This window comes from Suncus etruscus, chromosome 4, assembly GCF_024139225.1.
Source record: "Suncus etruscus isolate mSunEtr1 chromosome 4, mSunEtr1.pri.cur, whole genome shotgun sequence".
NCBI classification, from domain to species: Eukaryota; Metazoa; Chordata; class Mammalia; order Eulipotyphla; family Soricidae; genus Suncus; species Suncus etruscus.
Genome location: NC_064851.1, coordinates 133,166,307 through 133,182,856, shown reverse-complemented (window position 1 = coordinate 133,182,856; position 16,550 = coordinate 133,166,307). Strand labels below are relative to the sequence as shown.

The 16,550-nt window shown below is 39.1% G+C and overlaps 1 protein-coding gene across 1 annotated transcript in view; it reads right to left on the bottom strand.

Annotated features, from left to right (window-relative positions):
- Nucleotides 1–247: 247 nt before the first annotated feature.
- PCM1 (pericentriolar material 1) overlaps nt 248–16,550 on the bottom strand; it is a 106,371-nt gene continuing 90,068 nt past the window's right edge. The window contains 2 exon segments of the mRNA XM_049772426.1: nt 248–576; nt 11,640–11,754. Of these exon segments, the coding sequence (XP_049628383.1) occupies nt 551–576; nt 11,640–11,754 (141 nt within the window). The 3' untranslated portion in view covers nt 248–550.

Sequence of the window (16,550 nt, the reverse complement as noted above, 5' to 3'; positions counted from 1 at the left end):
TATTCTGTTCTTGCCCAGGAATAACACATTTAGGGTATCTAAAGACCTAACAGCAGCAACACTAGCATTACTTGGTAGTCTAGCATAATGGCTGGACTTCAGAATAAATAGAACATTTCTCTAAATCAACCACTGCTTTTCTCTGAAATTCTTATGTGAAACAATGACTTGCTGTATAAAATTCAACATAATAATAATAATAATAATAATAATAATAATAATAATAATAATAATAATAAAAAGGAACTTTCAGGTAAGTCCAAACTTTATTTAAAACTACATTTTAAATTTATGTTACCAAACATCACAATGGGAAAATAAAATCAAGACTAAATATAAGAAAAAGATCCTACAGTAAGTATATCAAGTCTTGACTCTATTTAGAATTCAGTATCTGATGTTTTGAACTGCTGTGACCAGGAATGCATGTCTATCAAAAATGCAGTGCCAAACTAATTTACATTTTTATACAGAGCAAAACGAATGTTTATTTAGTGCCATTTCACATATGCATGGACTATGTAAAGACAGATGAGCTTCTGAAGACATCTCATATACTTTGGGTTCCCACAGTTTCTGAAAAAAAAAAGGGGGAAAAAGAAAAACAATGCTTTTATATATACATTTATAAATTTATACATTTTATATATTTATATATACTGAATAAATACATTACAAGAATACTGTTTTCCACTAAACCTTATTTTTTCATAAAAAGTTATTAAAAATGAAACAGTTTGCTACAATAATTCCCTAACACACATTAAGTGTTTAAAAAGAATATGGGGCTGGAGAATGTATAGGGTATAAGGGGCTTGCTTGCACCTTGCATATGGCCAACCCTGGTCTGATCTTCTGTTCTGTGTATAGTCCCCTGAATACCACAGGAGTGATCCTTGAGTCCTGTGAGGTGTGATCCAACTGCTCCCCACTGCCCCACCCAGGTTTTAAAGTAGTTGAACTAAGGCACATACTTCTTTTTTTTTTTTTTTTTTTGGTTTTTGGGCCACATCCGGCAGTGCTCAGGGGTTACTCCTGGCTGTCTGCTCAGAAATAGCTCCTGGCAGGCACGGGGGACCATATGGGACACCGGGATTCGAACCAACCACCTTTGGTCCTGGATGGGCTGCTTACAAGGCAAATACCGCTGAGCTATCTCTCTGGGCCCAGGCACATACTTCTAATCTCTGAACAAAATCATAATTAAATGCAGACCAGTTAAAGATGAAGTAAAGGCCAGAATAGGAAAGCTCTTACCTACATGTTATAAAATGCAGCACAAGCATAGGTATCAACTGAGAAACTAACAATAGACAGAAACCAGAAACTAGAAAATTAAAGATGTTTGTCTGAATCAGGGGTCCATAAACTTTTTAAACTGGGGGCCAGTTCACTGTCCTTCAGACTGTTGGAGGGCCAGATTATAGTAAAAACAAAAATTATGAACAAATTTCTATGCACACTGCATATATCTTATTTAGATGTGAAGAAACAAAATGGGGATAAATACAATATGTGGCCCGCAGGCTGTAGTTTGAGGACTATTGGGAATGGTATAAACCTAATTTCATTTATTTTCATCCCATTTCTTCTAAGGTTTTTTTTTTTTTTTTTTTTTTTAATCAAGTGAGAATTAACAAAGCGCTAAACAAAAGTAAAAAAAAAAAAGAAAATCCTTTCAACTTAAAGTAGGAAATACTTTCCTGCAGGAGGTTTGTGCTTATTAGGCAGGCCACAAAGAAGATATTAGGATGGTGTCCAGGAGACCATAAACATTGCTGAGGCTAGAACCAGGTCTAGCGCAAGGCACAAACCTCTTACCTACTATAACTTGGCTCTGCAATAAATGATATTTACTAAAATAATTTTTTTTTTTTTTGGTTTTAGGGCCACACCCGGCAGTGCTCAGGGGTTACTCCTGGCTGTCTGCTCAGAAATAGCTCCTGGCAGGCATGGGGGACCATATGGGACACCGGGATTCGAACCAACCACCTTTGGTCCTGGATCGGCTGCTTGCAAGGCAAACACCACTGTGCTATCTCTCCGGGTCCCCTAAAATAATTTTTTTTTTCTTTTGGTTTTTGGGCCACACCCTGTGACGCTCAGGGGTTACTCCTGGCTATGTGCTCAGAAGTTGCTCCTGGCTTCTTGGGGGACCATATGGGAGCCGGGGGATCGAACCGCGGTCCGTCCTAGGCTAGCGCAGGCAAGGCAGGCACCTTACCTCCAGCACCACCGCCCGGCCCCCCCCTAAAATAATTTTTAAAGGTAGTTATAAAACAATTTATTATTTTAATAATCTTAACATAAGAATTCTGAATAAAACTGAATAAAAGTAATAGCACAGATGGTAGGACATTTGCCTTGCACACGACTGAAATGGGTTCAATTCCCAGCATCCCATATGGTCCCCAAAGCCTGCCAAGAGTGATTCCTAAGTGCAGAGCCAGCAGTAATCCCTGAATGCTGCCACCCCCTCCCCCATAAAAGCAACAACAAAACAAACAGATCACTCTGATGGTAGAAGAGGAAAGAGGGAATTGAATAAAAGCCCTAAGAGATTGAACTTTAAACTGTATATATTTAGATTTATTAGAGGCTATTCTCAACCAGTATGATGAATAGTGCTAGTTTCTATTCTAATTTTTGCAGAAGAGAATGCCAGATCTCCTTTGCTTTTCACAAATTTTTTGGCTTTCCCAAGAACCCACAGGTGCACTATGCCTGCTCACCGAAGCCATATTATTTTTCACCACATCACCCTTTACCTATAAATGCGCAAGTGTCACTCTAGTAGCAGCTGAGGCCATAGCACAAGTACATCTTTGAATCCTAAGTATCTTCTGGAGCCACAAGTGGTTATGGGGAAGGACTCATCAGCAGTATCTAATGAAAAGTCTCAGACACTTTAGATATCAGGAAAGCTGAAGAAGGCTATGAAGTAAGGTAAGGAAATTGCTTGTACAAAGACCCCACACACTACCTTTCTCCCTCCATCACACCCTGCCCAGCTCGACTCTGCATAGCCTGGTTTGGAAAGAAGCTTCTGTGTTTCAGCAGAGAGCAGGACTGTAATAACACTTAGACCCATTCCCAAATGTCCACTTATGCGAAATACCAACAGAAGACAGCAAAACCCAGGTGAATCAAACCTCTGCAATTTTCCTGAAGCCTTCAGGAGATTAATTGTAACAATGCTAAACAATCTTAAAATGTCCAAGTAATGGCGCAACAAACTTGGAAGAACTCGTTGGAACAAATGAAAGATATAATCCAAATCAAAGTAACACAATTTAAAAATGCAGTAGGAAACCTCAGAAGTGATAACAACACTGAAGAGAGATGGGAACACAGAATCTCAAAGTAAACCAGAATAAAACCAAACAAAACTGCACTAAGACATTTTGTAATCAAAATAGCAAGAACAAAAGAATCAGGCTCCTCATGGCTGCATGACAGAAACAAAACCTCACACACAAGAGAAACATATTAGATTGTTGTTGTTGTTGTTGTCTTGGGTTACACCTGGCAGAGCTCAAGGGTTACTCCTGGGCTTTACGCTCAGAAATCACTCCTGGCAGGCTTGGGGGACTATAAAGGATGCCGGGATTCAAACCACCGTCCTTCTGCATTAAAGGCAAACGCTCTTCCTCCATGTTATCTCTCTGGCCCCAGAAACACATCAGATTTAGAACAAATTTCTCTAGCAAAATTCTATAAGCAAGGAAATAATGAAACAACATATACAAAGTACTTCCAACCAAGAATCCTCTACCCAAGCAGGCTTATTATTTAGAATGAAAAAAGGGTGTCAAGATACTGTTAAGCAAAGAGCAATTCAGGACTTACCATATTTTCTGGCGTATAAGACCTTATTTTTTTAAATATAATTTTTATTTTGAACATAGTGGCTTACATATTGTTGACAATAATATTTTAGGTACATAATTTACATAAAATCAGGGGGATTCCCATCACTGATTTGTCTTCCCTATACCTCCGTTTTCGTCCTACCTCCCAAATCCTCCTCCCTCACCCCCAGGGCTGCTAGAAAATGTGGTCCCCTCTGTACCTAGTTTACTACTTAGTAGTCTTGCACCTGTTTGGTTTTGGTGCCTCCCTTATTTCCCCCTCTAACTGGGAGGCAGGACTAGATAGTTCAAATTATGTGGTTTTGTTTGAAGAAGAGAAAAGTAATAAACTGGGGTAAAAGTCTAATAAGCCAAAAATGGGCGGGATCCTTCTAGAGGCTCTCATCATTGGTTTGAGAGACAAAGGAGAAAAATAAGGTGTAACACCCCAACAGTACAAAAAGAAGTGTCAAATATTCAGTGAGCACTCCAACAATAACAATGATAAGCACCACAAAAATAGCCATGGTCTTGAGATAAAAAACATGGCAGGGCATATAAAGAAAGAAAAGAAGGAAAAAACATAAATGTAAATGGGGACAACTTCAATAACCACACCAAAACAAGGAAATCGACAAGAAGTAGATAGGTAAATAAAAAAAATAAATGAGTATTTAAAAAAATAATATATATAAAAGATATAAAAATGTTTTGTGCTTTTTACCTTTCTTCCCTCCTGCAATGGCACAGTAAATATTGGGGTCATTTGAAAAGGAATTCACTTGGCCTAAGAGATATGGGGTTTCTCCACCCTTGGAGTATATTGTTATGGGATTAACTATAGAGTTCGTTCAGGTTCATTTACTCTCCCCTTGGTGCTTTCGTGGTGTTTGGAAGGCTTCTGCTCCTTCCTGGGTGATAAAATCAGACCTCTGTATCTAGAGATCTCAGTCTCTGCACAGGTCCAGGAGTGGGATTTATGATGAAGTCTTTCTTTGTCGTTCTAGAAGTTCTGTTCCCTCAGTGTCATTTTAATCCATCTTCAGTGGTTGGTGGTCTTGGTCTTTGCTCTGATCCTAGGATGGAACCTAGGATAGTGTCTTTCATTGTGTTTCCAGAAGCCCCATTCTGTTGCAATTGTAAGATGACTTTTATTTTTTTTTGGTTTTTGGGCCACACCCGGCAGTGCTCAGGGGGTTTCTCCTGGCTGTCTGCTCAGAAATAGCTCCTGGCAGGCACGGGGGACCATATGGGACACCGGGATTCGAACCAACCACCTTTGGTCCTGGATCGGCTGCTTGCAAGGCAAACGCCGCTGTGCTATCTCTCCGGACCCATAAGTAAGATGACTTTTTAACCCATGAAAAACTTCTTAAAAGTCAGGGGTGGTCTTATACGCCGGTATATGGCATGCTGAAACTTACTCCAGCTTCAAGGATGAATGATCTGACACCTCTTACAGCCACATCCCACCCAGCTGCCAGGTGTCATCACTCAGTCCACTGCTTGAACTGATTAATCTTTCAGGGAACAAATTGATGCTGAGTTACTAAGCACTGCATCCCATCCAGCCTCCAGGTGTCATTGCTGCTATGCGGCTTTCCGGTGCTTAGTCCTCTATTCAGCTTTAAAGGAGGCGCTCTGTCTCCCTCTAGCTGTCCTATTAATCACTGCACCCCAGCCAGCTGCTCTTGGAGGAGTCCCCTCTCCTTGCTCTCAATGTAGATTAATTAAAAAAAAAAAACAGTCATTGGTGATGGGAATGTTGCACTGGTGATGGGTGGTGTTCTTTACATGACTGAAACCCAAACACAACCATGTATGTAATAAATTTGTTTAAATAAAAAAAAAAAACCCCAGTCACTCACTACAAATGACAAATGTAAAATGATTGTTGGCACTCCAAAGTCTACCTTTATTAAACATATACTGTTAACCTTTGAGGGTTCTACTCTTTTTCTCTTACATTTTTTAATTTCCATTTGGTGAGCATTAAAAGAGAGGTGGTTTTATATAGTGAATATAGGCCAAACCCTATATTTTAACAGGGGGTCGTCTTATACACTGGAAAATATGGTAATTCTCTAAATATCAATGGGCTAAACTCCTTAATAAAACAAGAGTGTAGTAGGATTGATTAGAATACAAAACTCAATCTTTTGTTTCTTATGAGACATACTTAAACACAGGCTTAATAGTCAATGGTTGGAAACAATTATATAAATTAATGGCAGACAAAAATTCAGGGACAGATATAGAGGTTTCAGACCAAATGGCATTCAAACTCAAGAAGGTAATAGAATAACATTACATATTAAACAAGGATCAAAAGATCACAGGACTGAACTCTTGAACATATATAACCAAATGTAGAGGCAGCAGAGTATATAAAGCAACTGCTAAGAGACTTAAGAAGTCCATCTATGGTATCACAATGATGGTAGACTTCAACACTATTTTCATCACTGTCAATCAACCACGCAAAAACATTAAGAACTGGCAGCCACAGCCACATCCACAGCCGCCACCAATGTCTGCTCATCAGTAGCTCTATACTTATTTTTATTCTTAAAAGACATATAAACAAGCTGCAAAAGTTTATGAATATGCCAATCTCACAGCTAAAAACTGGGGCATTTGGAAGGGGGAGGGCAAAGTCCCTGCCCTGCCAAAGCTTCAGCAACTGCATCCACAAGCCACAATCATAGCCATGCCAATGGTCAAACTTCACCACTTTATTACCAATCTCTGCAGAGATGTCTAACCATCAAAACTCCAGGTATACTGGTTTCTCTTTTTTTTGCTAAGCTTTGTTGTTTGTTTATAGCTTTTTTGGGGCCTCATCCAGCGGTGCTCAGGGGTTATTCCTGGTTTTGTGCTCAGAAATGGCTCCTAGCAGGCTGGGGGGACCATATGGGATACCGGGATCAAACCCGGGTCCGTGCTGAGTCAGCTGCGTGTAAGGCAAATGTCCTACCACTGTGCCATTGCTCTTGCCTGGGTCCGTTGGTTTCTGGGCTGAGATCTTGAGGGTTTTGTCAGAGAGAGTACAGGGAATTTCCCTCCCCCTCCTATTTTACTTCCCAAAGAAGCCCTGGTAGCCCCAGTCCCAGCATGTCTCTCAGATGTTACACAGCAATGTAGGAAACAAAGGTCCAAAGCCATCATAATGGGAGAACTGATCCATACAATTGAGTTGGGGGAGGGAGTAGGCTGGTGATAGGTGGAGTATTGAAATTATATGCACGAGAAACCATTAATAGCATCATAAATCACCACAATCAATAAAAATATTTTTAAAGTATACATTTAAAAAAATAAAAGGCAAATATAAACAGAAAACCACAAAATAATATGAAATTGAAAGAGGGTAGAGCGGAGGTTTATAGCTCCGCTTTTTGAGACACAAAGGGCATTACCTTATTTTTCTTTAAGAACAAGAAATACTATATGCATATAGCTTAGAATCTCTTCCCAAAACAAAAAAAAATCAAAATTAAGAGAGTGCTCTTGCCAATTATCAGTAACTTTTACCTTTCTTTAATTTACATGTATCACTTTGGAAAGGGGAATGTGGAAGTGTACATATCTGACATTGTGTAAAGCTCAGGGTATCAATCTCAAGCAATTGAAAAAACTAATACAATACCTTTTAAAGATAGAAAAAAATTCTGATACTTTATATATTGGTGTTTACAAATTAAGCTTTTTTTCCCCATTATCTGACTTTCCAGGTACTAATAGCATATCTATTTATTGAAAACATTCCTGATCCCCAGGTAAACAATCAATTAATCTTTGATAAGGGGGCAGGAAATATGAATTAGCAAGGAAAGGACTCTCTTCAACAAGTGTTGGGATAACTGGTCAACCTACAAGCGAAAAATGAATTCCAGACTTCTCTTTTTTCTTTTAATTTTTTAAATTAAATATAATTTTATTTTAATCATAGTGGCTTACATATCATTGACAATAATATTTTAGGTACATATTAACATAAAGTCAGGGGAATTCCCATCACCGAATTGTCCTCCCTCCACTTCCGTTCCCATCCTTCTTCCCATAACCTCTTCCCTTACCCCCGGGGCTGCTAGAATAAGTGGTCCCCTCTGTGCCTAGCTTACTACTTAGTGGTCTTACACCTATTTGGTCTTGGTACCTCCCTTATTCCCCCCCCCCAATTGGGAGGCAGGACTAGATAGTTCAAGTTATGCTGTTTTGTTTGAAGAAGAGAAAAGTAATAACCTGGAGAAAAAAAGAAAAAAAGAATCATATACTCCGGAAATGGGTGGAGTCCTCTAGAGGCTTTCATCCTTGGTTTGAGAGATGAAGGGGAAAAAGGTGAAACACCACAACAGTACATAAAGAACTGTCAAATAAAATATCCAGTGAGCATTCCAAAACAAACAAACAAACAAACCAAAACAAAAGGGTAAGCACCATATAAAAGCCATGGTATTGAGATAAAAAAATGTGGCAGAGCACATAACAAAAGAAGAAAATAAATAAATATAAATGGAGACATCCACTTCAATAGCCAAACCACAACAATGCAATCAACAAAAATAGGTAAGTAAATAATAATAAAATAGTTTTGTGCTTTTTTTTTTTTCCCCTCCTGCAGATGCACAGTAATATTGGGGTCTTCGAAAAGGAATTTTCCTTTGAGATATGGGGTTTCTCCACCTTTGAAAGTATATTGTCATGGATTAACTATAGACTCCTTTCAGGTTCATTTACTCTCCCTTGGTGCTTTTGTGGTGTATGCAAGACTTCTGCTTGTTCCTGGTTGATAACATCAGACCTCTGTATCTAGAGGTCTTGGTATCTGCACAAGTCAAGGAGTTGAACTTATGATTATGTCTTTCTTTGTGGGTCTAGAAGTTCTGTTCCCTCAGTGTCATTTTAACCCGTCTTCTGTGGTTGGTGGTCCTGGTCTTTGTGCTGATCCTAGGATGGGCCTGGGATAGCATCTTCTGTTATGTTTCCAGAGGTCCCCTTCCGTTGCAATAGTCTCAGACAGACCTCTGGAACTAGGGATCATAGTTGTTATGCAGTTTGTAGCTCACACCCTAGACTAGGGCTTTTTTATTGGTCCCAGGATATATACAGTCTGGCCATGGTTCTGTCAGCCAGTCATCTGTAAATCGTGTTCTTGGCATTTGGACAGACCAAAGGGTGACAAGTCTTCTGATTTTGTCTTATCATTAGCTGGTGAGGTAGGATAACTTGCTCTTAGGACAAGTTGTTCCCATTTTCCTCATTGTCAGGGTATCATATTAGGACTGGCACTTGTTGGTGTCCGAGCACTGTTAAGGATGTCCCGGTTGGGATTTGTTTCCTGTGGCTGTTGTGAAGAAGTGTGTCGTTTCTATATCTGTGGTCCAGGGTTCAAGGCTGGACGGTTGTTGTCTAATCACCTGGGGTCTAAGTAGGGTCCACGTGACATATTTTCAAGGTGGGAGATGGAAGGGGACATTCATTCCAAAGTATGTGTGCACCCCACTATTTATCAGCAGCACTCAGTATAATAGCCAAGTCTTGGAACCAACCTTGATGTTCAACAACAGATGAATGGATCATTAAGATGTGGTATCTATACACAATGGAATACTACATGGCAGTCAGAAATGATACAATCACAGACTTTGCAGCAACGTGGATGGACCTAGAACATATTATGTTAAATGAAGTAAGCCAGAAGATGAAAGATAAACACAGAATGATAGCACTATTCTGAAGTACCTATAACATACCCCTTATATACAACTAATATTCAACAATCAAATAACAGGGTTTAACAGGGTAGAAACCCCAAATATTGTAACAGTCAACATATACCGGAGAGCAGTGCCCAAAACACATAAAAGAGGAACAACACAAACTCTTGACAACACACTATACCACAAAAAAACCCAGCAACAGCAGAAACAGCAGCATAGAAAGACCAGATTAAGTAATCAGCCTTCTACTACAAAGGCCCATAATAAGCCTTTAGGGATCTTATACAGGATTACAGGCAAAGGATACCATGGAAAACCACTGACTCCAACGGAAGCATGCCATAAAAATGTTTTAATGCCTTAATCTTTTTATACTTAAAATAACCTCTCAGCTTTTCTGTCTATAGGCGTTCTTGGATACAAAGGGTGGACAAACTAAGATTGCATCTCGGGGCTCAATCACAGGAGATACTATACCCAGCTTGCACTACGAGAATGTCCCGATAAAACTCTTTAACATTCCCTTTATCCCTAGGTAATACCTTCATTTAGGACTTGAAGCACGTGACCATCCAAACCACCGAAGCAGCAACTGTGACCTGTAGACTTATACTACAGGCCCTACTCATCGAACACAAACAAACTAGCATTTCCTCACTCTTTTCTCTACTCTTCTGTTTTTTTTTTCTTTTTCTTTTTCTCTCCTTTTCTTTTTAATTTATTTCCTCTTTTCTTTCCTGCCCCTTTCATATACTTTCCCCTTTCACCCCTTTGAAAATTCGACTATCCCTTCACCCCACAATCCCATTCAGATTCCCCACATTAAAACTCTTCACCCTCAGTTCCTATTCCATTAAGCATTAAGAATGACCTCCTTCCCCAGCGAACCAGTACCCAGCAGCCAAGCGAAGGGACAACCAGTCAAACCCACACCTCGCCCCCTACAAGAAAAGGCAACCAACTCCCCTGCTGACTCATGCTTCGTGGTCCTCCTTACCAACCCTTCCTAACGTGGACTGTTACTTGAAACCGGACTTAGCTCTACAAGTATCCCCCAATGCATGAACTCCTCCCAAGTCCTCCCTACCGCAAATCTTTTGCCAATCTCAAAAAGGTCAGGTTGGGAGATGGAAAGGTGCCCGGGAACCCACACACCACAAGAAAATCTCAAAAGACAATGGGGAAACCTATACTACCATCATAAGTATAAGACCTGTATTATACTACCTCTTTACCTGCTTTTCCCCAAATGCAAGATATTTTCTTGCATCACCTTGTTCCTTTAATTTTTTACTTCATTTCTTAAAAATATTTTTTCTTGTCATATATATATGTGAGCACATATTTTTTATTTATATTTTTATCTTTTTTGGGTGTGTGACATGTTTTTGTTTTCTTCTCTCTCCACCCTCAAATGCACCGGCAATATAATGTAGCACCATTTCTCCCTGCAAAGGCACACTAAAAAAAGGGGAAATCTTATGTATAAAAACGAGCTCTTATTTATTAGGGATAAGAACTCATACTTGTTTACAGACTTCTCTTTAACACTATGCACAAAGGTCAAATCAAAATGGATTTAAGACCTTAACTTTTTGACTATACTGCCTTTTAGGCTTTGTTATTCCATGAAGTTTCTTTACATCCCACAAATGAGATAATTTTGTCTGTCCCTCTCCTTCTGACTAACTTTACTCAACATGATAATCTCCACATCCATCCAGGTAGCAGAAAACTGCATGATTTGATCTTTTCTTACTGCCAAGCAGTATTTACTTTATGTATGTATGTATGTACAATGGTTTCTTTATCCAGTCACCTCTTCTTGGTCACTTGGATTGGTTCCAGATCTGGCTATTGTAATAGTGCTGCAATGAACATACGAGTGTAGATGTCTTTTCTGGATTATATTTTTGGACCCCTAGAGTATATTCCAAAAAGTGGAACTGTTGGGTTGTATGGAAGCTTAATTGCTAATTTTTTGAGTCTAGTGGTATATTTTAAACCAAAATGTACCAAAATAGTTAGATTTCAGTAAGATATAGTTAAAATTTAAACCTCTTACCAGGTTCTTTCAGTGCCGGAGAATTACCAGCTAATTCTTCAGTTTGCATTTCACATATTTCACTAGATATATGATTTTTCTGTTCTTCTTCTATCATTTTCTTCCTTAGATCTGCCTTTGGAATGAAAAAATATTCATTTCTTAATTTCAATGAAATAACTATCTATAGTTTTGGAGTTGGTAGTGCTCCTGGCTCTGTGCTCAGAATTGTTTACAGTGGGGCTTAGGAACTATATGGGGTACCAGGGTCAAACCCAGGTACAACCCAGGTCAGTTGCAAGGCAATGCCTGACCTGCTGTACTATAAGCCTGGCTCTCAAATATATATAAATATGTGTGTGTGTGTGTGTGTGTGTGTGTGTGTTATGCCTGACCTGCTGTACTATAAGCCTGGCTCTCATATATAAATGTGTGTGTGTGTGTGTGTGTGTGTGTGTGTGTGTGTGTGTGTGTGTTAGGCCATATCCAGCGACACTTGGGTTACTCTTAACTCTGCACTCAGAAATTACTCCTTGCTCTCAAATATATATAAATGTGTGTGTGTGTGTGTGTGTGTGTGTGTGTGTGTGTGTGTGTGTGTGTGTGTGTTATGCCTGACCTGCTGTACTATAAGCCTGGCTCTCATATATAAATATGTGTGTGTGTGTGTGTGTGTGTGTGTGTGTGTGTTAGGCCATATCCAGCGACACTTGGGTTACTCTTAACTCTGCACTAAGAAATTACTCCTTGCTCTCAAATATATATAAATGTGTGTGTGTGTGTGTGTGTGTGTGTGTGTGTGTGTGTGTTAGGCCATATCCAGTGACACTTGGGTTACTCTTAAATCTGCACTCAGAAATTACTCCTTGCAGGTATGGCAGACTATATGGAATGCTGGAGATCTAATATGGCTAATTGCAAGGCAAAAGCATGACCTGCTGTGCTATCACGCCAGTCCCTCAACAAAATTTTTTAAATAAAGATATGTCTACATACTATAAAGTGAAGAAAAGTATGTAACTGAATTTAAACAAAGAACAATGTAGTTTATGTGGGGGACCACACCAGACAAATGTCCAGGCTTTGCACTCAGGAATTACTTCTGGTGGTGTTTGGGGGTGGGGTGGGGGCTATATGGGATGCCAGGGATTGAACCCAGATTAGTTATATGCAAGACAAGCAACCTATGTGATGTACTATCTCTTTAACCCCTAGAATTGTATAAATTAAGTCCAGAAAGAAACTCACACATAGATGGCCACTGTTATAATGAAAATTCTATCCCTAGTATAATTCATAGTTTAAGCCAATTCCTAGCAAATGCCCCATACCCCTTTTTCAAGGACACGAAATATTAAAATTTGTATATAAACAAAAAATGGGGCCCGGAGAGATAGCACAGCGGCGTTTGCCTTGCAAGCAGCCAATCCAGAACCAAAGGTGGTTGGTTTGAATCCCAGTGTCCCATATGGTCCCCCGTGCCTGCCAGGAGCTATTTCTGAGCAGACAGCCAGGAGTAACCCCTGAGCACTGCCGGATGTGGCCCAAAAACCAAAAACCAAAAAAAAAAAAAATAAATAAAAAAATAAAAAGTCAAAGCAAATGTAAGAAAAGAGAACATAAAAAGTACTACGTAACTTTATGATAAAGCTAAAATAATTCAGTGTTGCAAAAGAATAAAAGCAGATCGCAGCAAAGAGGAAAACCCTCATGAGATCAAGAGCATAAAAAAGAAGAAAGTGGGGCTGGAGAGATAGCATGGAAGTAAGGCATTTGCCTTTCATGCAGATCATCGGTTCAAATCCCAGAGCCCCATATGGTCCCCCGTGCCTGCCAGGAGCAATTTCTGAGCCTGGAGCCAGGAATAACCCCTGAGCACCGCTGGGTGTGACCCAAAAACCACAAAAAAAAAAAAAGTAAGTAAGTAACTTCAACAAATGGTGCTGGAAAAATTGGTTAGCCACAGGTCAAAATATAAAACTAAAATATATTATCTCCTATCACACAAAAAAATTAAAAAAGAAATGAAAGATCTTACTTGTAGACCCAAATTCATAAAACACATCAAGGAAAATATAGATAGAACTCTTCATGATACTACTGTCAGAACTGTATTCACTAAGGATACTCATGATATTTTGCATTAGAAGTGGATCAAACACTCCTGAAATTCATTTGAAACAATAAATGCCCACAATCAGCTAAAGCAATCCTTAGGAAAAAATGGGAGGCACTACTCTCCCCAACTTTTAATTGTAAGCAATAGACATGAATACAGCATGGTATTGGAATAAAGACAGACCCTCAGATCAATGAAATAAGACTCAAATGTTCTGAGTCTAACCCCCAGACAATCACTTAAGGGGCAAGAAACACAAAATGGAGCAGGGAAAACCTCTTCAACAAATGGGTGCTGGGAAAAATTGGTCAACTATATGCAAAAATGTGAGCTCAGGCCTCTCCTAACACAAAAATCAAAACAAAATGGATTAAAGACCTTGATATTAGACCTGAAACTATAAGGTACAAAGAGGAAAATGTAGGCAAAACACCCCATGACATTGAGACTAAAGGCATCTTCAGGAATAAAACACCAGTGGCCTAGCAATTGGAAGCAAAGATAAACAAGTGGGACTACATTAAACTGAGAAGCTTCTGCACTTCAAAGGAAATAGTGACTAGGATACTAAGGCTACACATGAAATGGAAAAAACTCTTCACCCAACCCATCAGAAAGGGGCTTTATCTAAGATATACAAGGTACTGATAGAACTGAACAAGAAAAAAAAAAGCACCTAACCCCATCCAAAAATGGGGAGTAGAAATGAACAGACATTTCCTCAAAAAAAAAATATATAGATGGCCAAAAGAAACATGGAAAAATGCCTTAGACATCTAATCAGGGAGATGCAAATTAAAACAGATACCTCACACCACAGAGACTGGGACACATCACACAGAACAAAAACCAGTGCTGGTGGTGTGGATGCAGGGAGAAAGGGCCTCTCACTCACTGCTAATGGATGTACCAACTAGTTCAGCCTTTATGGAAAATATGGATATTCCTCAAAAAAAAAAAAAAAAACTTGAAAATTGAGCTCCCATATGATCCAGCAACATTACTCCTAGGATATACTCTAGCTAGGAACACAAAAATAATACAAAAATGCCCTCTGCACTCCTATGTTCATCACAGCACTATTTAACAATAGCCAGAATCAGGAAACAACCCAGGTGCATGACATCAGATGAGGCACTGAAGAAACTAGTAAAATTATACAATACTATACAGCTATTAGGGAAAATGAAGTCATAGAATTTGCTTATACATGGATATGGAGTTTATTATGCTGAGTGAGATGAGTCAAAGGAAGAGGAATACAGAATAATCTCACTCCTTTGTGGGATATAAGAAAAATAAGACAGTATAGTAATATCCAGAGATAATAGAGATGAAGGCCAGGAGAATCAGTCTGTTGTAGGGAGGTTGCCACAAAGAATGGTGAGTGCAGTTAGAGAAGGGTCTACTAGTACAATGATAGTTGGAACTGACCACTCTGGACAAGAACTGAGCGTTGAAAGGGGACAAAGTGACATACATGGTACTCCTTCGTTTACAATAGTGCAAACCAGCGTAAAAAAGGAAAGAGAGTAAGAGAGAGAAGCAAAATGCCTTCCCCAGACAGGTAGGGTGGGGGATGGGATGAAAAATGGGGAGACATTGGTGGCAGGAAAGGTACACTGGTGAAGGATGGTGTACATTCTATGATAAACCTCAATTATGAACAATTTTATAACCATAGTGCTTATAAATAAAGTATATTAAAAAAAAAGTATAATCAAATTATTGAAATCTATTGGGAAATGAAGTAAAGTGAAAATAAAGATACCCGGACAAAAATATCCTGTAAAGGACTAGTATTCAATATACATTCACAAAATTCCACACTTAAAAAGTTTAGTTGGAGAGAGAGAACAGGAGGTAGGTACTTTGCACAGTGAACTCTGCTTTAATTTCTGGCACCAAATATGGTCCCCAAAGCACCTTCTAGAAGTGGTATTGGAGCTTTGAGTCAAGAGTAAACCCTGGGGGCCGGAGAGATAGCATGGAGGTAAGGCGTTTGCCTCTCATGCAGGAGGTCATCGGTTCGAATCCCGGCGTCCCATATATGGTCCTCCCGTGCCTGCCAGGAGCAATTTCTGAGCCTGGAGCCAGGAATAACCCCTGAGCACTGCCGGGTGTGACCCAAAAACCACAAAAAAAAAAAAAAAAAAAAAAAAAAAAAAAAGAGTAAACCCTGAGAATAGCTGGGTGCAGCCTAAAAGCTACTCCCCACTACAAAAAGTATTTCCCCCCAAATAATATATATTGTCCAATAGGATATAAGAAAGTGTTCATGTAAATTAGGGAAATGAAAATAAAAATGATAGTGAATGTTTGCCTTGCACATAGCACTCTTATCTAGTTCAATCCCTGGCACAGAATATGGGACCTGAGCACCACTAGGATTGATTTTGGTAGAGTTCAGGAGTAAACCCTGAACTCATCTGTATGGTCCAATTCCCCCGAATTACTTCCTCCTTAATAAATACCACCTTATTACCAGTAAGAAATACTAATATAAACCAATATTTGAATTGCATGAAAAAGGAAGACTAGTACTTAGATCAGCATCTTATGCCAAACAGAGTAGATAAACCATGGTCTATATGTACAATGGGATACTACTCAGTTCTAAGTAGAGATAAAATCGTTTATACTTAATGTATACAACTTAAAAAAAACAACAACTGGAGGCTATCTTATTAAGCAAAGTGACTCAGAAGGAGGAAAAGTATGGAGAGATCTTACCCTAATGTAAGATCTCTGAATATAAAGAAACAAAGCAAGAGAACAGAAAATCAAAACATACCAAGAGATTCTGCCAACAG